The sequence below is a fragment of the Sciurus vulgaris genome (genome assembly GCF_902686455.1).
Source record: "Sciurus vulgaris genome assembly, chromosome: 5".
NCBI lineage: Eukaryota > Metazoa > Chordata > Mammalia > Rodentia > Sciuridae > Sciurus > Sciurus vulgaris.
The window spans coordinates 114,976,429-114,999,851 of record NC_136465.1 but is presented as its reverse complement, the minus strand read 5'-3'; the positions used below and the strand labels follow the sequence as shown (position 1 = coordinate 114,999,851).

The 23,423-nt window shown below is 46.7% G+C and overlaps 1 protein-coding gene across 1 annotated transcript; it reads left to right on the top strand.

Moving 5' to 3' along the window:
* Nucleotides 1-5,672: 5,672 nt before the first annotated feature.
* LOC306661735 (keratin, type II cytoskeletal 73) lies at nucleotides 5,673-15,459 on the top strand (the record flags this gene model as incomplete). Its single annotated transcript, XM_079140886.1, has 9 exons — nucleotides 5,673-6,116; nucleotides 7,648-7,862; nucleotides 8,612-8,672; nucleotides 9,258-9,353; nucleotides 9,998-10,162; nucleotides 12,676-12,801; nucleotides 13,142-13,362; nucleotides 14,263-14,297; nucleotides 14,886-15,459. The coding sequence occupies 9 exons, from the start codon at nucleotides 5,673-5,675 to the stop codon at nucleotides 15,140-15,142; spliced, it is 1,620 nt and encodes a 539-aa protein (XP_078997012.1). The 3' UTR covers nucleotides 15,143-15,459.
* Between the last annotated feature and the right edge of the window lie 7,964 nt (nucleotides 15,460-23,423).

Here is a 23,423-nt window from a genome sequence, read left to right as displayed (position 1 = left end):
AGAAAGCAGCCTCCCTCGATTTTATGCTGTAGGGCAATGGGAATTGCTGGGCTAAAGCGTTGGAGGATATGCTGCTCCAGGGTAGGGTGAGGAACAGAGCCCAGGTGGTTCCCCCTTAGCTCACCATGTTGTATTCCCAGAATATTTTGCAGTTTTTCTTGAGAACTACAAGTGAGAAAGGAAGTAGAACTGGGTAAGTTCAAGACCACTCAGACACTGTCCAGCAGCTCTACTTGTCCTGTGATTGGTAAGGTCACTTGACCTTGTATATCTTGTCCTAGAGTTCAGGTAAGAGGACCTTCTATAAACACCTCTGGATCAGTAACAAGGAAGTCTCTAGGGCTCTGGCTTCCTTGAGACTTGCTAGTCCTGTCAGGGGAACTGTCCCAATTATGCAGACATAGGCACATTGAGAGATACCAAGTGGCTCTCACACTATTTTAGTCAGCTCCTCATTCCATATCTGGTGGTGGTTAATGTTTCAAACCAGGTGGGCTTCTTTCCTTCCATCCCCGCCTGTTCCCTCCTGCCTTCCATCACTATGGCCCACAGAAGCACATCTTCAGGAAGCCTGACATCCCCAATACTCATGTGAGGAGAGCATGATTTAAGGCCATTTTGTGGCAGAAATAATAATCAGCTATGCACATAAAATAGTGGGTTTCTTCCTTCCACCGTATATCACATAGATCACTCTCTCTGCCTTCAAGGTCTGACTGGCAAGGACAGAGAAAAGGTGTGTCCTAGTCTAGGAGCTGGCTAGGTGATCTTTGACAGTTACACAGCTATGCTGTGTGGCAATGTTTTTGTTCCCTCAGCTGAAACATACATTGCCAGCAGAAAGGAATATGTCTCTTCTGGATGTTGGTCTCAGACTGGACAGGACACATAAGTTCTGGCTGAACAAGGGCTTAGAGATCTGGGCTGAGGAGCCCTGGATTTGGCTCACCCCAGGCCAACTTGTCACCCTGGGCTCTTCCTGATTCCAGTGGCAGGAGCTCCATGTCACTGCCAGGAGAAAAAGAGATGATCTCAAAGGAATTAAGATAGAGATCCATGAACTGAAGAGAGCCAAGCAGAGACTTCAAGCAGAAATCACCAACCTCAAGAAACAGGTGGTCACCAACTTGGCAGGGGTAACCTTTCAGGGGTGTTAGATTCTTTTCTATTTTTCTGTATTCTCACATTTTCCACAATAAATGAGGGCTGTGAGGGTGGAGGAGAGAGGAACACAAGGAGGGGTGGGCAGGTGCCTGGTGTCCCATGCCCCACTCCCTGTCTGCTGTTGGCCTTGGCAGAGCACTTCCCTGCAAGACACCATCCTGGAGGCAGAGCAGAAGGGCAAGGAGGCACTCAGCAGTGTCCAGGACAAGCTGATTGAGGTGGAAGCTGCCCTGCAGTGGGCTAACGAGGACCTGCCCAGTGCTGCATGACTACCAGTGCTGCATGACTCCAACCAGTCCCTGGACATGGAGAGGGCCACCTACAGCAAGCTGCTTGAGGGGGAGGAGAGCAGGTGGGCCTCCCAGTGGACAAGGATGAGCAAGTGTCCTTATTGTTCTGAGTTACAGGAGGGACCCTATGTGAGCCTTCCCATCTGTATTATGGCTTAGATGGTTGACTCATTCACTCCTGAAATGTCAGCAGAGCCTTGTTCAGTAGGGGTGTCCCCAGTGCACGTGCCGAGCCCTGGTCCTGGCCCCACATGCTGAAAGCACTTCTCTAGATGTTCCCTTTCTTGGACAAGAGGGAAACGGGGGGCTTCCCTGCTGTTGAGAAAGACAGACAGAAAAGGCATTGCTTTCTTCAGTTTTGCCCAGCAGGTATGGCTGACCTGGTATGTGTAGAGGCATATGGGGCAGAGGGGCCTGGGAGAGGTATACAAGTGGCTGTGCAAGTCTTAGAGCAGTTGTGATGAGTGACTGGGGCTGAGCAGGGCACAGTGATGACAGCAGCTGTCCTGGCTACTTTCTACTCTGCATAATTCAGTCTCACTCTGGGAATTGCAGAGAGTAATTCTCCCAGAGTGAGACTGCATTATGCACTGGGAATCAGGCCTAGGGAATCCTTCCCTCTGCACATTGTCCTCCTCTGAGCTCTTTCAGAGGATTTGCTAATTATTCTGATTGTGTCTGTCTGGAGAAGCCACTGACACTACGAGCTACTGTAAGTGGTTGGGGAGTCTCCTCTGCCAAGTCATTGGGGGTTGTCCTTCTCTGTTTCCTGAGAGGAAGAGGAAGGAGTCTTCCTCAGCGAGGCTGGAGTCCTGGGGTGCTGGACTTTGCTTTGCAAGCACTGGTCATGTGACCTTAGACAAGTCACTTCTTGTCTTATGGCCTCCATGGAGGAGATTAGAGTAGAGGGGACACAAGGGTCCTTTTGCACGTAGGATCTCATGTGCGCCTCCAAGTGGAGGAAGCAGACTTTCAGTCAGAGGGTAGAGAGATGGTCCAGATGGATGGGGGCCATTGGTGGCCATTGTTCCTTTATGGGACACTTGAGGAGGATGATCTTCAGCACTGTGTGGGAGATGGATGTTCAAAGACCTGAAGGGGAGCCACGACCACAGAGCTGCCCTGCACCTTCCTCCATTTCCCCACAGCACTGGTGTCCAGCATAATGTCTGCTTCTGGTTTGGTTGCAACTGGTTTCTACCCAAGTGGCAGAATCTCTTGGAGAGGAGGACCTGTTGCAGTGTCTGCATCTGTGACCAGGACAGTGGGGCCCTCAGGGACCACTGGGCTCAGATTTCAAGCTGAGAATTTTGGAGACATCACTTCTGGTTGAGCAATGAGGAATCCAAGTCAATGAGAGTCCAGGACTCCAACTCAGGGACTGAAGCCTGTAGATCCCCCTTCCAGTGGCAACAGCCAGGCTTCAGGCCCTGATCTCTTGTGGCATCCATTGACTTGAGCGTTCCACAGTGTTTCTACCTGCTCTGGCTCTACCCCCGCCATTTATATTCTTGGTCTCTTTGAAGATGGGCACCTGGGTTAAACCAATTTTTTTCCTCATCTGCCTGCATACATCCAAAGGTTGGGTCCTGTAAAGAACTCTCCCAAGAGTCTTAGTGGGTCTTCAGAGTTTTGGTCACCTTTGTCCCTGCCTCTCCCTGTACCCTGCAGTGCTCAGAGTCCACACTGTCCCCTTCCTTGGAAGGAAGCAAGAGCACTAGTCCTGTCTCCAGTCCTGAAGGAGGGGCATGCACTCACCACCATAATAACTAGCCCTTCTCAGTTACCCCTAATGGATGAGCCTTGGCACCAATGCTCTCTAACCCTGGTTTATGAAGAACTTGTTTTTATTTGATTTTATAAAGCCCCATTTGGCCCATGTTGGGGCATAAGGACTCTTGTCTCCAATGGATTCACAGACCCTGTTTGGTCACCCAAAGAAAGAGCAGAGAGAAAGGTCCGTGGGGGCCTGGAGAGTGAGTGTGTGCCAGTGTGGCCTGGAGAAAGCCAGCAAGGACCATCTGCCTAGAGAGGAATGTGAGGTGGGCAGAGTTCTCGTGTCTCCTTCAGGGACGAGGAAACAATGCAACACATCTCAGGGACCATCCTGCAGGCAGAGACTCGTTTGATGTAGTGTCCATTGTGACCTGCTGGGCTACAGGGCGTGAGCAGAGCCCTGAGCCCCGACTGTTTGTGGAATAGATCTTGTGCCCTAATTTTCCATTTAAGAGGTCACCTAATCCCAACCTACTTCCACTCCTCCATACTTTTCCAATAAACTTCATGGGAAAATCATTCTATTGATAACTAAAAATACTAACCAGATGGACCTTAGTAGTGTGTGTGTGTGTGTGTGTGTGTGTGTGTGTGTGTGTGTGGTGCTGGGAATAGAACCCAGGGCTTATGCATGCCAGGCTACCACTCTACCACTGAGCCACATACCCAGCCCTGTGGATCTGAGTATTGTTCATCATCCCTAAATTACCACCCTGCCACCTGTCCAGAGAGGAGGAGTTGGATTGGGACAATGACCAGAGAAAGTTTCTTGGGGTCCTTCTGTGGCAGGTTCATAAGGAGTTACCCCCATTCTCAAGCTGCTGTGTGGACAGGATCCAACCAGGAACTGCTCCAACTGCAATGCTCACATCCTCATCAGTGCCCAGTCTGCTTGGTCTTCGCTCCTCCTGTCTTATACAGAGGTTGTGAAGGAATACCACCTTTGTGATCATAAAAAAAAAAAAAGAAGATTGCCTAGTACCATTGTCTGTAGTGAAATTGAGGACATCTAAGAAAATAGTTAGTCCTAATTAGAAAATAGCTATTTTGTGTTTAAAAAAATAAGGTTGAATTTGGCAAGGGCTTGGTATAATGGTATTAGGGACACACAGAACTTCTGTATGGAAATAGAAAGGGAAGATTGGTGAACTTCATCCAAACACTCAGCTAGTGAAATGACTGCCTTTTTTAATGCAAGAAATTATATATTATATTCCTGAGATGCAGGAATTGTGAAGCTCTTGGGTCACATACTTTATAATGTCAAGGGCCTAATGAAATTCAAGTGTCTCCCTAGAATTCTTAGCTAGGTTTTGGTCATCTTAGTTCAGGTCCCCAGAACCTAGCACAGTACCAGGGACAGGGTCAGCCCTCCATAGGCGCTTGTTAAATGAGAGGATAAATGAATGAACAAGCAAGTAGATGACTGGCTAGCTGGTTGGTTTGGTTGAATGAATGAATAAAGTCTGCATAACTCTGAATGTGAAGTCAGCAGAACAGCCAAGGGAGTCCTCCAGGCTGGGGCCTGTGTTGTTTTTGGATGTGTTCATCTTCTGGGATTCTAACAAAGACAGGGCTCATTAAATGATTGTTAAAGGAAGGACATTTCCAGCTCTCTGAGCTCTTGTTTCCCTGTTTGTGAGAGGTTGTCGTTCCTCTCCAGGCAGACTAAATGGATGAGTGAGCTTCTGTGTGCAAGAGACTCTTTTGATTCAAAAGCACTCGTGTCAGCCATTGGGAATGGTGAATCGTGGGAATGATTATGATTTCAAGGTCAAGAGTGGGGACAGAAGTTAGCATGGTCAAGTGAGGATGAATAGGCAGCCTGGCTGATCAGAGACACAGCAGGGGACCAGCAGCCATTGGACTGGGCCTGAATTCCTGGTGGGCTTCTTTCTCTTCCATGGCCCTGGCCAGTCATGAGAACTGTCTTGAGGAGCCCTGGGAAACCAGGCTTCTGGGCTCTTGTCCTAACCACATAAAAGCAGCCTAGCCAGGGTCCCTGAAGCAGCCTATCTGATGCCGGCATGTTCATGAGATCTCTCACAGATGACGATGTCAATTAAAGGTCTCCCCAGCACCCCTACAATCTCAGCTTCCCCTCCCCCCAGGGGAAGGACAATTGAGGTTGTGACAAACTTCCCAGCCAAGATCTTTCTAGGGATAATATGGCCAGGCTAATTATCACATGTTCATTAGGTAAGACTCAATTATATGAGCAAGGCTTGCCGGTCCAGCACTTTGGGGGTTTTCAAGTTCTTTACCCAGTGTCTCTGATTTTGCTGGGAGAAAATGATTTCTTGCTCCTAGGCAAACTAAACCCTCAAATTAGGGAAGTGGCTGTCTCCTGAGCCCTATAAAGGGGGTGTCAAGATCACAAGCTGGTGAACTGCCTCACAGCTACGGCTTAGCATCTTCTTCCAGCTCTTTGGCTTCCCTAACATGAGCCGCCAGTTCACTTGCAAGTCGGGAGCTGCCTCCAAGGGGGGCTTCAGTGGCTGCTCGGCAGTGCTTTCTGGGGGCAGCTCATCCTCCTACAGGGCAGGGGGCAAAGGGCTTGGTGGGGGCTTCAGCAGTCGAAGCCTTTACAGCCTGGGCGGCCGGAGCATGTCCTTCAATGTGTCCAGTGGCAGTGGACGGGCAGGAGGCTATGGGTTTTGTCGGGGCAGGGCCACAGGCTTTGCTGGTAGCATGTTTGGCAGTGTGGCCCTGGGGGCCTCGTATCCATCCACATACTTGCCTGGGGGCATCCACCAGGTCACTGTCAACAAGAATCTCCTGGCCCCCCTCAATGTGGAAGTGGATCCCGAGATCCAGAAAGTGCGCGCCCAGGAGCGGGAGCAGATCAAGGCGCTGAACAACAAGTTCGCCTCCTTCATTGACAAGGTAGGTCTTTCTAGAGAAAGATGAGTCTAGAGCTTTCCTGTTTCTTCTACCTTTACTGTCCTTGAGGGGGCTTCAGGTCTAGAGCAGAGAAAGCAGGGACACCTTCCCAGGAGGCAGACATAGCGCAGGACAGATCAGAAAAGAGCTGGATATTAAATCTCAGGGACAGGCATCTGCAGGGAGAGAACTACAAAGTTCGGTCTGGGAAACTGTCAGGAGGCGTAGAAAGTGGACTTCAAGTTGATAAGTGGGAGAGTGACAGTTTTTGAGCCTTACAAGCCAGGGAGAGGAGAAGCCAGTGGCAGGCCTCTAGAAAGTCAAGGGCCCTAATTCTTCCTCCCAGGGGACCCAGACCAGTTCAGACTTGGTCAAATGAAAGACTCAGCCTGCAATACACCTAACCTAGCAGAGGGGCTGATGCAATCACGGGTATCAAGGCAGTGGTTCTCAAACATGGTCCCTGAACCAGCTGCATGGGCATCACCTGGACACTTGATAGAAACACATATTCCCAAGTCCCACCCAGACTCCTGAATCAGAAACTCTAGCATGGCACCCAGCAATCTGCATTGGCTGGCTCTCTAAGTAATGCTGATGTATGCAGAAGTTGAGAACCGCTAAGGAACAAAGTGTGGGAGGGTCTTGAGAAGTAGAAATTTCCTCAGCGTAGGTAGCAGGGGAAGTGTGAATAGGAGTGATCCAGATGGAGGTGGCAAAGGCAGTCTAGGGAGAGAGCCGACGCAGCATGGCAGGACTGAGGATGGGGATTGAGGATGGGGTTGTGAGAGTGTTGGATGTATGGTGGAGGAGGGGCCGAAGGGCTGGGCACATTGTGAAGAGCGTTGACCCTGTGGGTGATGTGGAACCACCAGACGGTGTTAAGTAAGGGAATGACATGATATTTGTGGACTGCATTTTGAGAATGCTTGTTTACCCTGGGGAAATGCTCAGATTGAGTTTAGAGCTCTGAGAATTAAATAATGGAGGAAGGCTCAAGACCCAAGAGGAGCTGAGCATTGACCATCTGGCTGGACTGGGAGAGGCCAGGAACAAGGGGACAGAGAGTAGGCAGAACATAGGATGGCCTATCATGTCCCAAGCAGAAGGGCCCAGGAGTGGGACAGCCAACCTTGGCCAGCTTATTGTTTAAGTACTCAGAGAGGTAGCTCAGGCAGCCTTAGGTAGGTACTCACCTTAGAGAGGTAGCTCAGGCAGCCTTAGGTAGGTACTCACCTTAGAGAGGTAGCTCAGGCAGCCTAGGTAGGTACTCACCTTAGAGAGGTAGCTCAGGCAGGCTTAGGTAGGTGCAGAGGAGACAGGAGGTTTAGATCTCAACAGATTGAGAGGGCAATGAAGGTGTTGGGGTCCTCTTAGGGACTGTGTTCAGAGTGAGGGCCTTCATCAGACTAAGGGTCCTAGGAGGGACTTGAGTGGCTCACCTTTTAACATAGACTAAGATAGCACTTCCTTCACTGTTCTCTCCACATTGACTACGAACTAGGTTCAAGGTGGCTGTTGATTTGGGTTCCAGGTGCGGTTCCTGGAGCAGCAGAACCAGGTGCTGGAGACCAAGTGGGAGCTGCTGCAGCAGCTGGACCTGAACAACTGTAAGAGGAACCTGGAGCCCATTTATGAGGGCCACATCAGCAGCCTGAGGAAGCAGCTGGAGACACTGTCTGGGGACAGGGTGAGGCTGGACTCGGAGCTGCGGAACATGCGGGACGTGGTGGAGGACTACAAGAAGAGGTGAGCAGGGACACTGTGCTGGGCTGGCTGCCTCTTCGGGTTGGGCTTTCCCAGCAGGCACTGGGACCTTGCTTCTCTGCCCAGGCAAGACAAGAGCTTTCTGTGGCGACCAGGCAGGCTGGGCAGTGGGCAGTCAGGCTCTCGGGCAGTGCCAGGGCTGTCCTGGCAGGCATCCCTTTTTGGCATGCTCTTTGCTGCTGCCCACCTGAGAGTCTTGTGTGTGGACAGCTCAGGCTCTTGGCTCGTAAGCACACCCCGTGTGCCCTGAGTTCCAAGAAACCCCCGAATAGGACAGGAGATGGAGTTTCTGTTGGGCTTCTCCTCTCACTTCCCTTAGGTCCTGGACATTGAAGCCACGCTCCTTCTTGCTCTGGCGACAGTTCTGTTTTCCTTGGCACTCATGCCTCAGGATGGTGTGGAGTTATGGCTAAGGGAGTCAGGTAGCAGGGGTTTCACAAAAAGCATGGCTGAAAGGGGCAGCAGTGTGTTTCTATGATTTGGATGCTGAGTTGGAGGAGGAAGAACCTCCTCACTCCCCAGGCATCAGAGGAAATTCAGACCCAAAACATCCAGTCATAGACCCAGGACCCTGCCTACAACTCTGGCCAAGTGGTCCTAGAGTTTGGACCATTGCAAAGATGTAAAATAATACCTGTTGAAAGATATGCAATGTGAGCATCTCTGTTCTCATTTCTCAATGAGAACACACACATGCATGCACGTCCTTCTCACTGGTGCTCTTTCTGCAGGTACGAAGAGGAAATAAACAAGCGAACAACAGCTGAGAATGAATTTGTGGTACTTAAGAAGGTAAGGAGGCCTGACCTCTGGTCCCTCAGGTGTGGGCACCAGGGTAAGAGCAGAGGAAGGCCTGAGGCCTCTGCTCCCCAGGGAAAGCCTGGGACTGGCGAGCCAGCAGAGGAGACAGAGGCTTGCCGCTCGGGACCCTGGACACTTGCTGGTTGTCTGGCACAGACCATTTTTGGTGTGTGTATAAGGGAATAGGAGTCCAGCCACTGACAGTCAGTCCCCAGCTCATGCCCACTGCCTAGGCCATAGGACAGGCTCTGGGAGGGGCTGAGATCAACCTTTCACTCTGCTCATCACTGGCAAGTCGCCATGACTGTCCCTGGCTCACTGACTTTCTAGTGGCCACCACATGGAGAAGCAGGCTCCCTTGGCCTCTTTACAAAAAGAGGCAGGAGGAGTTACAGACGCCTGGGGAACTTACCTGAGGTCTCACAGGAAGTCCTGGCTGGAAGTCAGGTTCCTGCCCCTGGGTTTTGACCCCATTCAAGCTGCCCCAGGGTTGGGTACCGGTGTGTCATTTTGTGGGAGAGGCTTATATAGCCTTGCCAGAAGGCTGTGTCACGAGGGTCTCTGGATTCTCCCTAGGATGTGGATGCAGCTTACATGAGCAAGGTGGAGCTTCAGGCCAAGGTGGATGCCCTGGATGGAGAAATCAAGTTCTTCAAGTGCCTTTATGAAGGCGTAAGTTCCCCCTGCTCACCTCCATCTCTGTTTTCTAGAAGGACAGAACTATGTTCTTCTTATTGGTAACTTTAGGAGCCCAGGGGACTGGAAATTTTATAGGTCAAAGGCAATATAATCTATCAGTCCCTGTCTGACCTCCAGAAGTCCCTCTTGCCTCTTTCAGAAAACCACGGTTCCTTATGGGGTTCACACTGAACTTCAGTCAAGCATATTCTCATTCGCACTTGTCTTCTCTCTGATGTTTCCTGGGGTCTTGGCAGGAATCCCCAGGGATGGAGTTGGCACTCCTCACCCCCTTTCTGCTTCTCGTATGAGCCAAACATCCATGGGTTCCTGTCACCCTTATGTAGTAGCTAGGCTGTTTCCCTCTTCTCCCCAACTCCTGTCCTGCCTTAGATGACAGACATAAGGGCTACTTTCTTCTTGGTCTATTTAAACCCATTCAGCAGTTTTTTGATGTGAAATTTTGATTTTTTTGATATTGAAACATTGGGCTCGTGAACTCCATTCTTATAGGCTTTGGGGGAAGCAACTTACATCTGTTTGGAATGGTCTGGGGCCACACTTTCGGAATGGGGCCATTCCCTTGGCACCTTCCTCTGGTCATGAAAAGCAGTGAATGCTTTCTTGTCTCCCTGCAGGAGATTGCTCAGATGCAGTCCCATATCAGTGACACATCTGTCATCTTGTCCATGGACAACAACCGGAACCTGGACCTGGACAGCATCATCACAGAGGTCCGTGCCCAGTATGAGGACATTGCTCTGAAGAGCAAGGCTGAGGCTGAGGCCCTGTACCAGACCAAGGTGAGGCTGCACACCTGGCCAATCATGTGTGTAGGGAGCTCCATCTAGTCTCTGGTGTGTCTGTCCACGACCCTCTGACCTTCAGCCAAGCGTATGTTCTCATTCTTAGTGCTGTGCTTACTGGGAGCACAGTACTGTCCCCTGACACTGGAGAAAGCCTGAAGGAGGAGAAGATATAGCTGAGGCCTGGGGATCCACTTAGACTGATGGCAGCCATTGGAGATGCACACAGCAGGGTGCAAATGAACGTGATGCTCACAGAACCCAGACTAGGGAACTAGGCCAGGTAGGTCGGGCCAGGACTGACTTCCTGAAGGCAGAATTCTGACCTGAGTCTCGGGTAGGGGAAACATGAATAGTTAATGCCTCAGCTCCATTATTCATTATAATAAATTAAGGGATCCTGCAGTGTGATCTGGGATCAGGTAACTCCTACCTATTCATTCAAGTCCTACTCCAAGGATGAAGGGTGAGTTTGAGTCCCTTAGATCTTAACTTCTCTAATGGGTTGTGGGTGGGAAGTGATTCTAGATAATTTGGTTTCTCAGATCAAGATGGCGACTCTCTAATTGTTCCTTGCTGTTTATCAGACTCTTTCTCTAGGGAAATCACTCTTGGAAGAACTTATTTCTCCCTCCCCTGAATCCTTGCCAGCCTGGGATAGAAGTTTGGACTGTAGTTGGGAAGGGAGGTTCTCAGGGTCTCAGAGATAACACAGGTCAGGGTTTCTTGATATAGTTACAGATTTGAGTGCCTGGTTCCCAGATCCTTCCACATTATTGTCTCAAGTTGGGGTTGGGAATGGCCATGTAGCCTAACCACACTGAATTTTCAGGAGCCAGTGCTCGATCCCGGTCTGTTACAACCTCCAACCCTCTCCAGAGGATTAGGTAGGTCTGCACAGACACACAGACATGAGTATTGGACCATTGGCTGCTTGGAGTTATCCATACCTCTACTTCTCCAGTTAGGGGTCAGTACCTACTGAGCAGAATATCATTGGTGGAGTTCTAATTATGAGTGTTTTAGTTATTTCCCTTTTCAAGATGAAGAACCGGGGCTCAGGACATCCAGGTAATTTGTCAATGGCATTTAACTGATCAATGATGGAACTGGATCTGAATTGAGGGGACTGACTACAACTTCCATGGTGCTTAAGCAAGAAGTCAGGAGGTGACTGAGGAAGAAGCACCGACTCTAACCAGGGCTTGGCTGGACTGAGAGCTGAGTGGCAGGATGGCGCTCACCTGCTTGCCTTAGGAGTGTTTGGGGTATCTCTCCTACCCACACAGCCTTGCAGAGAAGTGGGGAGAAGCTTCTGTGTAGGGTTAGCACCAAAGACTAAACATAAGGAGCATAGAGAGACTTCCCTTGCCTTTCTGAGGACTTGGCATCCCCAGGAAGACTCTTGAAACTGAGTCTGTGCTGGGGCTGAGCCCTCAGGGACAGAGACAGGGCAGTGTATGTCCCTAGAGTGCTGAAAGTCACACCCATTTTGTGTTCCTCTTAAATCAAATTCTGGGCTAGAACTCTCTGTTGACTACTAGGCAGCAATAATCCAGTACATGACCTGAAATTCATGGCAAGGCATATTGGGGTACAGGTGACTCTGCCCCTACCGTAGACAAAAGTTCCTCACTGCTAAATCCTCCCTACCAGTCCAGCAAGAATTCCATAGCCAAGGATCCAGCTAGGGTGTCAAGGAGAGGAAGTCAAGAAAGTACAGATGGACAGTTTATCAACTCCCTCTTCCATCCATTCATTCATACAGTCATTCATTCACCAGAATTTTCTAGAGCACCAGCTAGGCACTGTGTTAGATACTGGTAATGCAGAAATTAAAGATCCTGTCATGCACGCATTCTGAGTGTGACAAGGAAGGTACAGAAATGTGCCATTGTGGTGTGGTATGATCTTCCCTATGGACTAATGTGCCAGGGACGATGGGAACAGAATTGCATCTAACCAGGGGATGAGGGAAGGCCTCCTGGAGGAGGTGGCACTGCCCTGTGAGTTGGAGCTAGCCAGGGGAAAAGGGAGAATGGATAGGGGAGGGGTTTACAGGTGGAGGAAGAGGCTCAAGCAAAGACTCTGAGACACAAGAGTGGGTGAAACATTTTGGGGAACCCTAGAGCTATTTGATACTGCTGGGAAGTCAGGTGCTGGGCAGGGGCACTGAGAAATGAGCATCTTGATAGCTAGGAGTTTGAATTTGCCCTTGCCCTTGAAGGGCTACAAGGATCATAATTGGGGCTGTGTGTTACAAAGCTGCGGTGTGGAGAGGGTGGGATTTCCGGTAGTCCTTATGGCCAAATCTAACCATCAATGAGATGAGCTGTGATTAAGGCAAACAAAAAAGTTCAGGGATCAATGGTTGAAGGGGAGGTTGTTGATGGGCTGGTGAATCTGGGGGACCCTGCCTACCTCTGCCATGCTCCCCAAACTGTCTCTGTGACAAGCTGGGCTCAGTGAGGCCCAGAGTCATGTCCCTGCTTTGGCCCCTCGTTCTCCAGTTCCAGGAGCTGCAGCTAGCGGCTGGCCGGCATGGGGATGACCTCAAACACACCAGAAATGAGATCTCAGAGCTGACCCGCGTCATCCAACGGCTGCGCTCAGAGATTGAGAGTGTGAAGAAGCAGGTGAGGGGCTGGGCTCCTGACTCACCCCAAGGAGGCAAGGCTTCTCTCTCTTCATTCTCCATCTCAGAACCCCTTTCTCATGGAGACCCTGCTCCATCCCCCTCTACCTGTTCACTCCCATTTGAAGTCTGGAAACATCCAAGGGTCTTTTCATAAGGCCTCAGGGCTCAGAATAATAAGTCTCCTGGTGCTAGGTTGAGGAACTCCACCATCTGCTGGGTCCCTGGCCTAGGAAAGGGGGCAGGACAGAGGAGGGTCCAACCACCGTGAGCACTAGGAGGGTGAAGTGAGGCCCAGGTGCCTTAGAGCTTGGGGGCAAATGCCACTTCTTGTCCCTCAGTGCTCCAACTTGGAGACAGCCATTGCTGACGCCGAGCAGAGGGGTGATTGTGCCCTGAAGGATGCCCGGGCCAAGCTGGATGAGCTGGAGGGTGCCCTGCAACAGGCCAAGGAGGAGCTGGCCCGGATGATGCGGGAGCACCAGGAGCTCCTGAGTGTGAAGCTGGCCCTGGACATTGAGATCGCCACCTACCGCAAGCTGCTGGAGGGCGAGGAGAGCAGGTGAGGGGCAGCCTAGGGGCTGGAAGAACCTTTGCCATCTTCCCTTCAACACAGTTCCCAGAGTGTGGGCGCCAGGCTGCTTGAGGGCAGGAGATACTTTTTGGCTCACCACCCATGGACATAGTCTGGAGCAGCATTTACTCAGATGATGTGACAGCAATGTCCTTTGACTCTTCAGGGAGAGTCTCAGCATAGTGCTGCCATGTCTTTAAGGCCTCTCACAAACTTGCACAGAATCCCATGTTAATAAAGAGACAGTCAATCCCAAGTGCAGTGTATCTAGTGCCCCTCAATTAAATTGCTTTTTTTCTTTATTTTCATTTTTGCTACTACTTCCCCCCCCACCACAATATGGTTAAATAATATTGATTTTCTATTTATCATGGTGATATAAAACTTTTTTTAAAAAGAGAAATGCATTTCTGATAAAAGGCAGTCAGTTAAAAATACTAAATCAATGACAGTGTAACCTGCACATGGTCACAGCAATAGTTAGAAAGATAGTTCATGAAGCACTGACGTTTGAAAAACTCCACAACATAGAGAGGAATTACTGGTCTCAAGTCACATAGCTAGTTCATCAGTAGCAGTTCCTGGTCCTAACATCTCCACCTGTGTGTTTACAGAGGGAGAACTTCCCAGCAATACAGGGGTATTCAAGAGAAACCCTGAAGGAGGGACCCTGGGAGGGACATAGGGGACCCAAGGTCCCTGGCCCCCATGCCTTTGAAGTGGGAAGGATAGATTGAGGAGGGAGGAGATGCCTAGAGGCAGCAGGTGCAGGAACTCATGGAGGCCCAGCTGGTCTGGCTGTGACTTCCAGGCTAGGATTGAGGCAGTGGTGGGGACAACCTGGAATTCCATGTGATGGAGACTCAGTTGTGTTTTCTCTCTGTGCAGGATGTCTGGAGAATACACCAATTCTGTGAGCATTTGTGAGTATTTCATATTTCTAAGGGAATATTTTTAGGTGATCAACAAACACACCCCACCCCACCCCAGCCTTCCTGTGTGAAGGAACTGTGGCCTCAGAGTCCCACCTCCCCTCTGAGAGCAGAGACCTCCGCACTGACGTGCTGTGTGAGTCAGTTTTAATGCTGACCCTACAGGGTTCAGTTCAGCCCAGATTCCTTCTAAAAGAGATGCTGGTAAAAATACCCTACTTCAGTCTATTAGAAAATTCTTTGAAAGGAAAAACCTGAGAACGCATTCTAAAGTGAAATGCAAGAACAGGGCTTATCTGGTGCTTGAGCTTCTTCTGTCCTTGAAGGTCTTTCTACTGTTATTCATTCCAGTAATGAGCAGGGGCCCAGTTTGGGGGTCCTGAGGGATCTGGGCTGTTTTTCCTCATGCTTCGACTGCTTAAGAATTGAACATATGTCACTAAACCAAAGTTCCCAGTGACTGTGAACTGTTTGCTTAAGAGAGAGTCATTTAAGCTAGTTGGCACTGGGGGTTGGAAAGGACTCAAGGCCACCCCTGTCCGGGACACAAACTGATCACCTCTCTCCCCTCCTTCACAGCGGTCATCAGCAGCTCCACTTCTGGGACAGCAGGTGCAGGGGCTGGCTTTGGGCTCAGTGGTACTAGCACCTACGGCTACCGGACCAGCTCTGTCGGCGGGGGCTATAGTGTGCTGCCTGGGGGCTGTGTCACTGGCAGTGGGAATTGCAGCCCCCGCGGGGAGGTCAAGGCCAAGCTGGGCAGTGCAAATGACTTCAAGGATGCCCCAGGGAAGACTTCAGTTCTGAGCTCACCCACCAAGAAAACCACCAGATAAAGTGGCAGACAGCCTGTTCCCAGCATCTGCCCCCAGCGTTTTCTCTGGACTCCCTTCTCCAGAAGGTCCTCTGTCCTGTCTGTTATCATCTCCTTCTTGCTTTTCTTTGTCACCCACATCTCCTCCTTCTCGTTGACCTCTCTGCCTTAGTTTTCTTAATCAGAATCCTGATTCTGGGCTGGAGTTGGCTCCCTCATCCTTCTACCTCTACACAGAGACCCCCTCAACTCAGCCTCTCCTTCCTGATGAGGACCTGGCCCTTTCTCTGCCTGCATGGCTCCTTACAGAGGAAACCCCTCTCTCAAGAGTGGCCCCAATTCTCCTGCTCAGGTGGTCATCTGGCCAGGTGTTCCCTGGGCACAGGAGATCTCAGGTGCATTGGTGCATAGTCCTGGAAGAAGGGTGTCCTCTTAGACAAGTGCCAGCTCAGGACAGGTACCTGGTCACAGGTGTATCTGGTATGGTCACTGCCCATTATAGAGTTGGGCATCCACTTTGAGGCTTGTCCTACCAATCAAGGGATTTGGGCTCTTGGTGAGTTATTGTCCTTGTTTAACCTTCACTTCCCTGCTTCCTGTATCCCACCAATAAACTTATGAAACTCTTGCCTGCTCAGGCTGCCTTTCTCTCCTGAGGGAAACCTTGTCTCGGACCATGTCTCTTCTGTGTATGGAATGGTCACTGAATGGGAACCCAGCGCATCTGAGGTCCCATGATCACAGAGCCCCAAAGCGTCTTTTGATCAGAAAGAGACCCTTCACGATTATACTGACACCCAGCGTTCATCTGTGCCCTGCCCCCAGCAGATGAGCCTTCTAAGCTGTGCTTTTCTCAATGTGGCCCAGTGAATGCACAATCTTTAGAAATACTCAGGCTATCAGTGGGAGAAGGACAAAACATTTGGTGGAAAGATTTAAAATTGGTCAAGAGGCAGCAGAAAGCATAACACTTGATATCTTTTTTATTCCCTGAGAAAAGGTCCAAAGGTAGATTTCTCGTTCAAGAATCAATTACTTTTGGTCCTTAGTTGGGTGTATATATATATGTGTGTGTATACATGTAATTTGGTAAATATTTGGGCACACACACACATATGAGATTTGGTATATATAAATAGATGTGTGTGTGTGTGTGTGTGTGTGTGTGTGTGTGTGTGTAAGTAGAGGGCCATCTCTGTTATACTCACCACTTTGTTTTCAAAACACTTGTATGCCCAGAGGTGCCTCATAGGTCCCCAGGCTGGGAGGATGCTGTCAGGATGCACAGGCCAGGGAGAGGCCAGTACACATTCAGGCTGACATGTTACTCCTGAACCCTGTGGGTCCAGAAAGGCTACACTTCCAAGTCCAGAGCTTTGAGGATTCAGAGTTTGCAACTAACTGATGATTAAGAGCAAAGCTATCAAACCTTTTGAGCCTCCACTTTTTAGCTACAAACTAGGCAGAATCAGATTCCCAGATAGTTGTTAAGCTAAAATGAGACAACACAAAGAGGTTTTGTGCTGTTTCTGGCACATGTTGATGCTTAATAAATGTTAATGAAAACAGAAACGTGCCTTCTATCTTTTTGGTTCAAAACTTGACTTAATGAGCTTGCTGCAAGAGATGTGTGACTGCTGGTAAAGCAATTTGCAAAATCCAAAGTTGGATTTGACCATCTTTTAAGCAGTAAAGTTTACTTCCCAAATAACTGACTGGCAGAATAACCACCCAGCCCACTCTTGGGGCTAGTGAAGGCCAGTTGGATAAATATTATCTAATATGAGCCTGGTATGTGTTATTCTGGGGATACAGTGATGAAGAAATTGGTCCACAACCCTTATGGAGACATAACATTAAAAAAGTAAACAACCATTTGCTGAAGAGGCTATCTTTTCTCCAGTTAATGTTTTTGGCACCTTTGCCTATTATGAGATAAGTGTATTTATGTGGGGTTGTCTCTGTGTCTTCTATTCTGTTCCACTGGTTTATGTGTCTGTTTGGGTGCCAATACTATGCTGTTTTTATCACTGTAGCTCTGTAGTATAGTTTGAAGTTTGGTATTGTGATGCCTCCTGCTTCCCTTTTCTTGCTAAGGATTGCTTTGTTTATTCTGTGTCTCTTATTTTTCCAAATGAATTTCATGATTGCCCTTTTAGCTCTACGAAGGTCATTGGGATTTTAATAGGAATTGCATTAAATTTGCAGAATGTTTTTGGTAGTGTGGCCATTGTGACAACATTAATTCTGCCTATCCAAGAGCATGGGAGGTCTTTCCATCTTCTAAGGTCTTCTTCAATTTCTTTCTTTAATGTTCTGTAGTTTTCATTGTAGAGGTCTTTCACAACTCTTTTGTTAGATTGATTCCCAAGTATTTTACTCTTTTTTGAGACTACTGTGAGTGGATTCATTACTTATGTATAAAAATGCATTTGATTTATGGGTATCGATTTTATATCTTGCTACTTTGCTGAATTCATTTATTAGTTCTACAGGTTTTTTGGTGGAATTCTCTGGATCTTCTAAATATAGAATCATGTCATTGGCAAATAGTGATAGTTCCAGTTCTTTACCTATTTGTACACTTTTAATTTCTTTCTTCTGTCTAATTGCTGTGGTTAGAGTTTCAAGGACAATTGTTGAATAAAAGTGGTGAAAGAGAACATCCTTGTCCTATTCCGGTTTTTAGAGGGAGTGTTCTCCCACTCCTTGGTTTATACCCAAAGGACTTAAAATCAGCAGACTACAGTGACACAGCCAAATCGATGTTTATAGCAGCTCAACTCACATTAGCTAAATATGGGACCAATCTAGGTGCCCTTCAACAGATGAATGGATAAAGAAAGTGTGGTATATATATACAAGATGGAATATTACTCAGCTTTAAAGAAGAACAAAATTATGGCATTTGCTGGTAAATGAATTGAGCTGGAGAATATCATGCTCAGAGAAATAAGCCAAACCCAAATAAACCAAAGGCTGAATGTTTTCTCTGATATGTGGACGCTAATTCACAATAGGGGGTGGCTAGGGATGAAGAGAGTTACTTTATATTAGGTAGAGGGGAAGGGGTATGGGGGGTAGGAAGAATAGTAGAGTGAAACAGACATTAGTATCTCCTATACATGTATGACTGGATGACCCATGTGATCCTACAATATGCACAATCAGAAAAATGAGAAATTACACTCCATTTATGTATGATCTATCAAAATGAATAAGTGCCCCTACTGTCATGTACAACTAAGTAGAACAAATAAAAAAATTTTAAAAAGTAAGTGACTACCACTACCAACAACAAAAAGTAAACAGAACATAGAGAACAGAAATAAAATAAGTTAGAGAGGCAGAACAGAGGGGAGAGAGGGAGGGCAGGGAAGGCTCACAGAGGAGGCAATAGGGCTGTTTCAGAGGTTTTATGCGTGTTTACCAGGTGAACAAGAGGAGGAAGTGGGTTTGGGGCAGAGGCACTTTGTTACTATCTCTGGAGTTGGGAGGGAGCTCAGCAGGTGGGGTGGGGGGTGCAGCCGCACCTGGGTTGGAGGAGAGTCAGCAGCGTACCAGAGAGGACTTTACTCATCTGCTAAGAGTTAGGATTTTCTCCTAGAGAACTTGAGGGAGACTTGACACCTTGGCTGTCAGATGGAGTTCCTCAGGGGAACTCTGCCACTCAATGACCATGAGGCAGGATGGTCTGCTCCTTGTTTCCCTCATCTGTAAGAGGGGTTAAAAGTTTTAGTTACCTCATAAAGTTGCCACAAGAATTAAATTTAATGAAATGATGTTTGAGGATTATTTAGTTAAGTGCCTGGGACTTAGTAATGGCTCCTGAGCATAATCCTCTTGGCATTGTAAGGTCTTGACTATTCTTCCAAGAAACTTGAGGACTGGGGTTGTGGCTCAGTGGTAGAGCACTTGCCTAGCATGTGTGAGGCACTGGGTTTGACACTCAGCACCACATATAAATAAATGAGTAAGATGAAGGTCCATCAACAAACAGAAAATAAAAATAATAAAAGAAAGAAACTTGAGTGAGAAGGGAAGCAGAGGAGGTCTAACAGAGAACAGAAGATTGATGAACATGAACTGGATGAAGGCCATTGGTTATTAAGAGATATTTCTGCCACCCAACCTCTATGCTTGGATTCTGATCATTAGTGCTGATTGCCTTAAATGAAATGTGAGCATCTTTTTAATTTGATGCCAATCAAGAATGTGAAGAGAGAGCCTACAGAATGGGAGAAAAATTTTTGCCACCTGCTCCTCAGATAGGGCTTTACTATCTAGGACATACAAAGAATTAAAAAAAAACTTCACACATACAACCCCAACAACAACAAATAATCTAATCAATAAGTGGGCACAGGAACTAAAATGATATTTCTCAAAGGAAGTAATATTTAACAGTCAATGAATATATGAAAAAATGGTCAACATCTCTAGCAATTAGAGAAATGCAAATTAAAACTACAGTGAGATTTCATCTCACTCCAGTCAGAATGGCAATTATCAAGAATACAAGGAACAATAAACGTTGGCGAGGATGTGGGGAAAAGGTACACTCATATGTTGCTGGTGAGGCTGAAAATTGGTGCAACGACTCTGGAAAGCAGTATGGAGACTCTTCAAAAAACTAGGAAAGGAAACACAGTTTGACTCAGTTATTTCACTCCTCAGTATATATCCAAACAATTTAAAATCGGCATACTACAGTGATGCAGTCACATTAATTTTTTTTTTTTTTTCAGTGCTGGGGATTGAGCCCAGAGTCTTGTGCTTGAGAGGCAAGCACTCTGCCAGCTGAGCTACAACCCCAGCCCTCATATTAATGTGTATAGCAGCACAGTTCACAATGGCTAAACTGTGGAGACAACCTGGTGCTCTTTAAGAGATGAATGGATAAAGAAAATGTGGTATACATACACATAAAGAAGAATGACTTCATGGCATTTGCCAGTAAATGAATGGCCTTGGAGACTGTCATGCTAAGTGAACCAAGCCAGTTCCTAAAAGCCAAAGGTTGAATGCTTTCCCTGATATGTGGGAATAACCCATAATAAGGGGAAGGGATTCAAAAAAAGAATAGAAGAAAGATCAGTGGATTAGACAAAGGGGAGTGAAAGGAAGGGAGGAGGGATGGGATAAGGAAAGACAGTGGAATGAATCTGACCTAACTTTCCCATGTACGTATATGACTATACCACAGTGAACCACCATTATGTACATACATAAGAAATTAATTTATAAAAACTATAAGTACATATCAGAGAGATCAGTAGAGGGGAGGGAAAGGAACAGGAGGCAGGGGTGAGGGGAGGGGAAGGAGAGGTACTAGGGACTGAATGAGAACGATATATACTATGCTTTTATAATCATGCTAAAATGGATTCTGTGGCCATGTATAACTAAAAAGAATCAATCAAAAATGCAAACACAGAAAAAAAGGTATGAGTATCTTAATACAAAAAGATTGGTCCCACTCCTAGGTCAAGGCTGGGTAGGGTTGCCTACATCATAGCTATTGTAGTCCCATCACATAGGACACATGGCCTCCAAGGTCACTGAGTTAGGGGAAAAGGGAGATGGAAGAGGCACATGGGCTGTTAACTACCTCATCATCCCAGATGGGACATCGTTCAATACCACTTACACTTCAATGTCTAATGCTAATAACATGAATCGAAGTCCCATGGAATCTCATTGGAGGCTGGAAAATGAGGAGGAGTGTGAGGCCATTTGCTCCGGCAGCCTCTGGCATAAGCCTGCTCAGCCCACAGACCCCGTGCCATCACCAGGATGAGGATTTGTTTTTCCCTTGGCCAGTGGGGGGAGGATGCTGGGCGTTGTCTCTGAAGTCCACACAGATATTCTTTCTTTGGTTTTGACAATATAACCCTAGACAGATGGCCATTAACTAGATCAGGCTTCACGTTATATCTCCTTTGTATTTCCAAAATCCTCCATGTGAAAACGTGTAGAAATCATAAATGAATTTAGCAAAGTAGCAGGACACAAAATTAACACTCATGAATCAATCGTGTTTTTATACTCCAATAATAAATCATTTGGAAGAGAAATTAATAAAACCATCCCATTCACAATAGCCTCAAAAACAAAAACAAATAACAAAACAAAACTTTGGAATCAATCTAACAGAAGAGGTGAAAGACCTCTACAGTGAAAACTATAGAACACTAAAGAAAATTTGAGGAAGACCTTAGAAGATGAAAAAACCTCTCATGTTCTTGAATATGCAGAATTAATATTGTCAAAATGGCCATACTAACAAAAGTGCTGTACAGATTCAAAGCAATTCCCGTTAGTTAGAAAAGTGAAGCAGGAGGCATCACAATATCAGATCTTAAATTATACTATAGAGCTAAAGTAACAAAACAGCATGGTATTGGCAACAAAATAGACAGGAAGACCAGTGGAACACAATTAAAGACACAGAGACGAGCCCTAGTTATCTCATACTAGACAAAGGCGCCAAAACATACATTGAGAAATGATGGCCTTTTCAACAAATGGTGCTGAGAAAACTGGAACTCCATATGTAGGAGAATAAAATTTAACCTCTATCTCTCACCCTGTGCCAAACTCAAGTCAAAGGATCAAGGACTGAGGCATTAGACCAGAGACCCTGTGCCTACTACAAGAAAATGTAGGCCCAACACCCTCTTCAACATGTTGGCTCAGGTACTGACTTCCTTAACAAGACTTCTAAAGTGCAAGTCTGTTTGAGCTCAGGGAATTTAAGTCTATTTAGTGGTGAGATGATACCTTGTTCAGTGTTTCTTAAAGTATATTCCTTGAAAACCTAGTTCCATTAAGGGAACTTGGGCATAGAGGGCTCTATGGCTAAAAATAGGTTTTGAAAACAATGAGTTTTTTTTTTTTAAATAAAAAGTACTTTATTTCTTTTTTTAAATTCAATTTTATTGTAAACAAATGGGATACATCTTGTTTCTCTGTTTGTACATGAAGTAGAGGCATACCATTTGTGTAGTCATACATTTACCTAGGGTAATAGTTTATGATTCATTCTGTTATTTTTTTCTTCCCCCAATCCTTCCCACCCCTCTTATCCCTCTATCGAGTCCCTCCTTCCTCCATTCTTGCCCTCTTTCCACCCCCTATTTGTGTCATCATCTGCTTATCAGTGAGATTATTCATCCTTTGGTTTTTTGAGATTGGCTTATCTCACTTAGCATGATATTCTCCAACTGCATCCATTTGCCTGCAAATGCCATAATTTTATTATTCTTTTGGCTGAGAAATATTCCATTGTATATATACACTACAGTTTATCCATTCATCAATTGAGGGGCATCTAGGTTGGTTCCACAATCTGGCTATTGTGAATTGAGCAGCTATGAACATTGATGTGGCTGTATCTCTGTAGTATGCTGATTTTAAGTCCTTTGGGTATAGGCCAAGGAGTGGGATAGCTGGGTCAAATGGTGGGTCCATTCCAAGTTTTCTAAGGAATCTCCACACTGCTTTCCAGAGTGGCTGCACTAATTTGCAACCCCACCAGCAATGTATGAGTGTACCTTTCTCCCCACATCCTTTCCAACACCTATTGTTGCTTGTATTCTTGATAATCGCTATTCTAATTGGGGTGAGATGGAGTACTTATTTCTGATATAAGAATCAGCTTTCTTCTACTTATTCTCTAGTTTGTTTTAAAATAGCTCATTTATAAAAACATTATATGCTCAGGTTGTACAAATCAGAAATATTAAAAAGTAGGAAAATAATTTCACAATCTTATTTTGAATTCACTGCCTGTGGAAAAGACGAGGTCTGTAATGCCTTCTGGTACAGCCGAAAGCGATGAGTACTGTTTTTCTTGTTTTTTTTTTTTTTTTTTTTTTTTTTTTTAATTTTATTGTAAACAAATGGGATACATGTTGCTTCTCTGTACATGGCATAAAGGCATACCATTTGTGTAATCATAAATTTACATAGAGTAATGTTGTTTGATTCATTCTCTTATTTTTTTCCCTTCCCCCCACCCCTCCCACCCCTCTTTTCCCTCTATAGTGCTTCCTTCCTCCATACGTGCCCCCCTCCCTAACCCTAACTCTAACCCTAACACTAACCCTTCCCTCCCCCCATTATGTGTCATCATCCACTTATTAGCGATATCATTCGTCCTTTGGCTTTTTGAGATTGGCTTCTCTCACTTAGCATAATATTCTCCAATTTCATCCATTTGCCTGCAAATGCCATAATTTTATTATTCTTTATGGCTGAGTAATATTCCATTGTATATATATACCACAGTTTCTTTATCC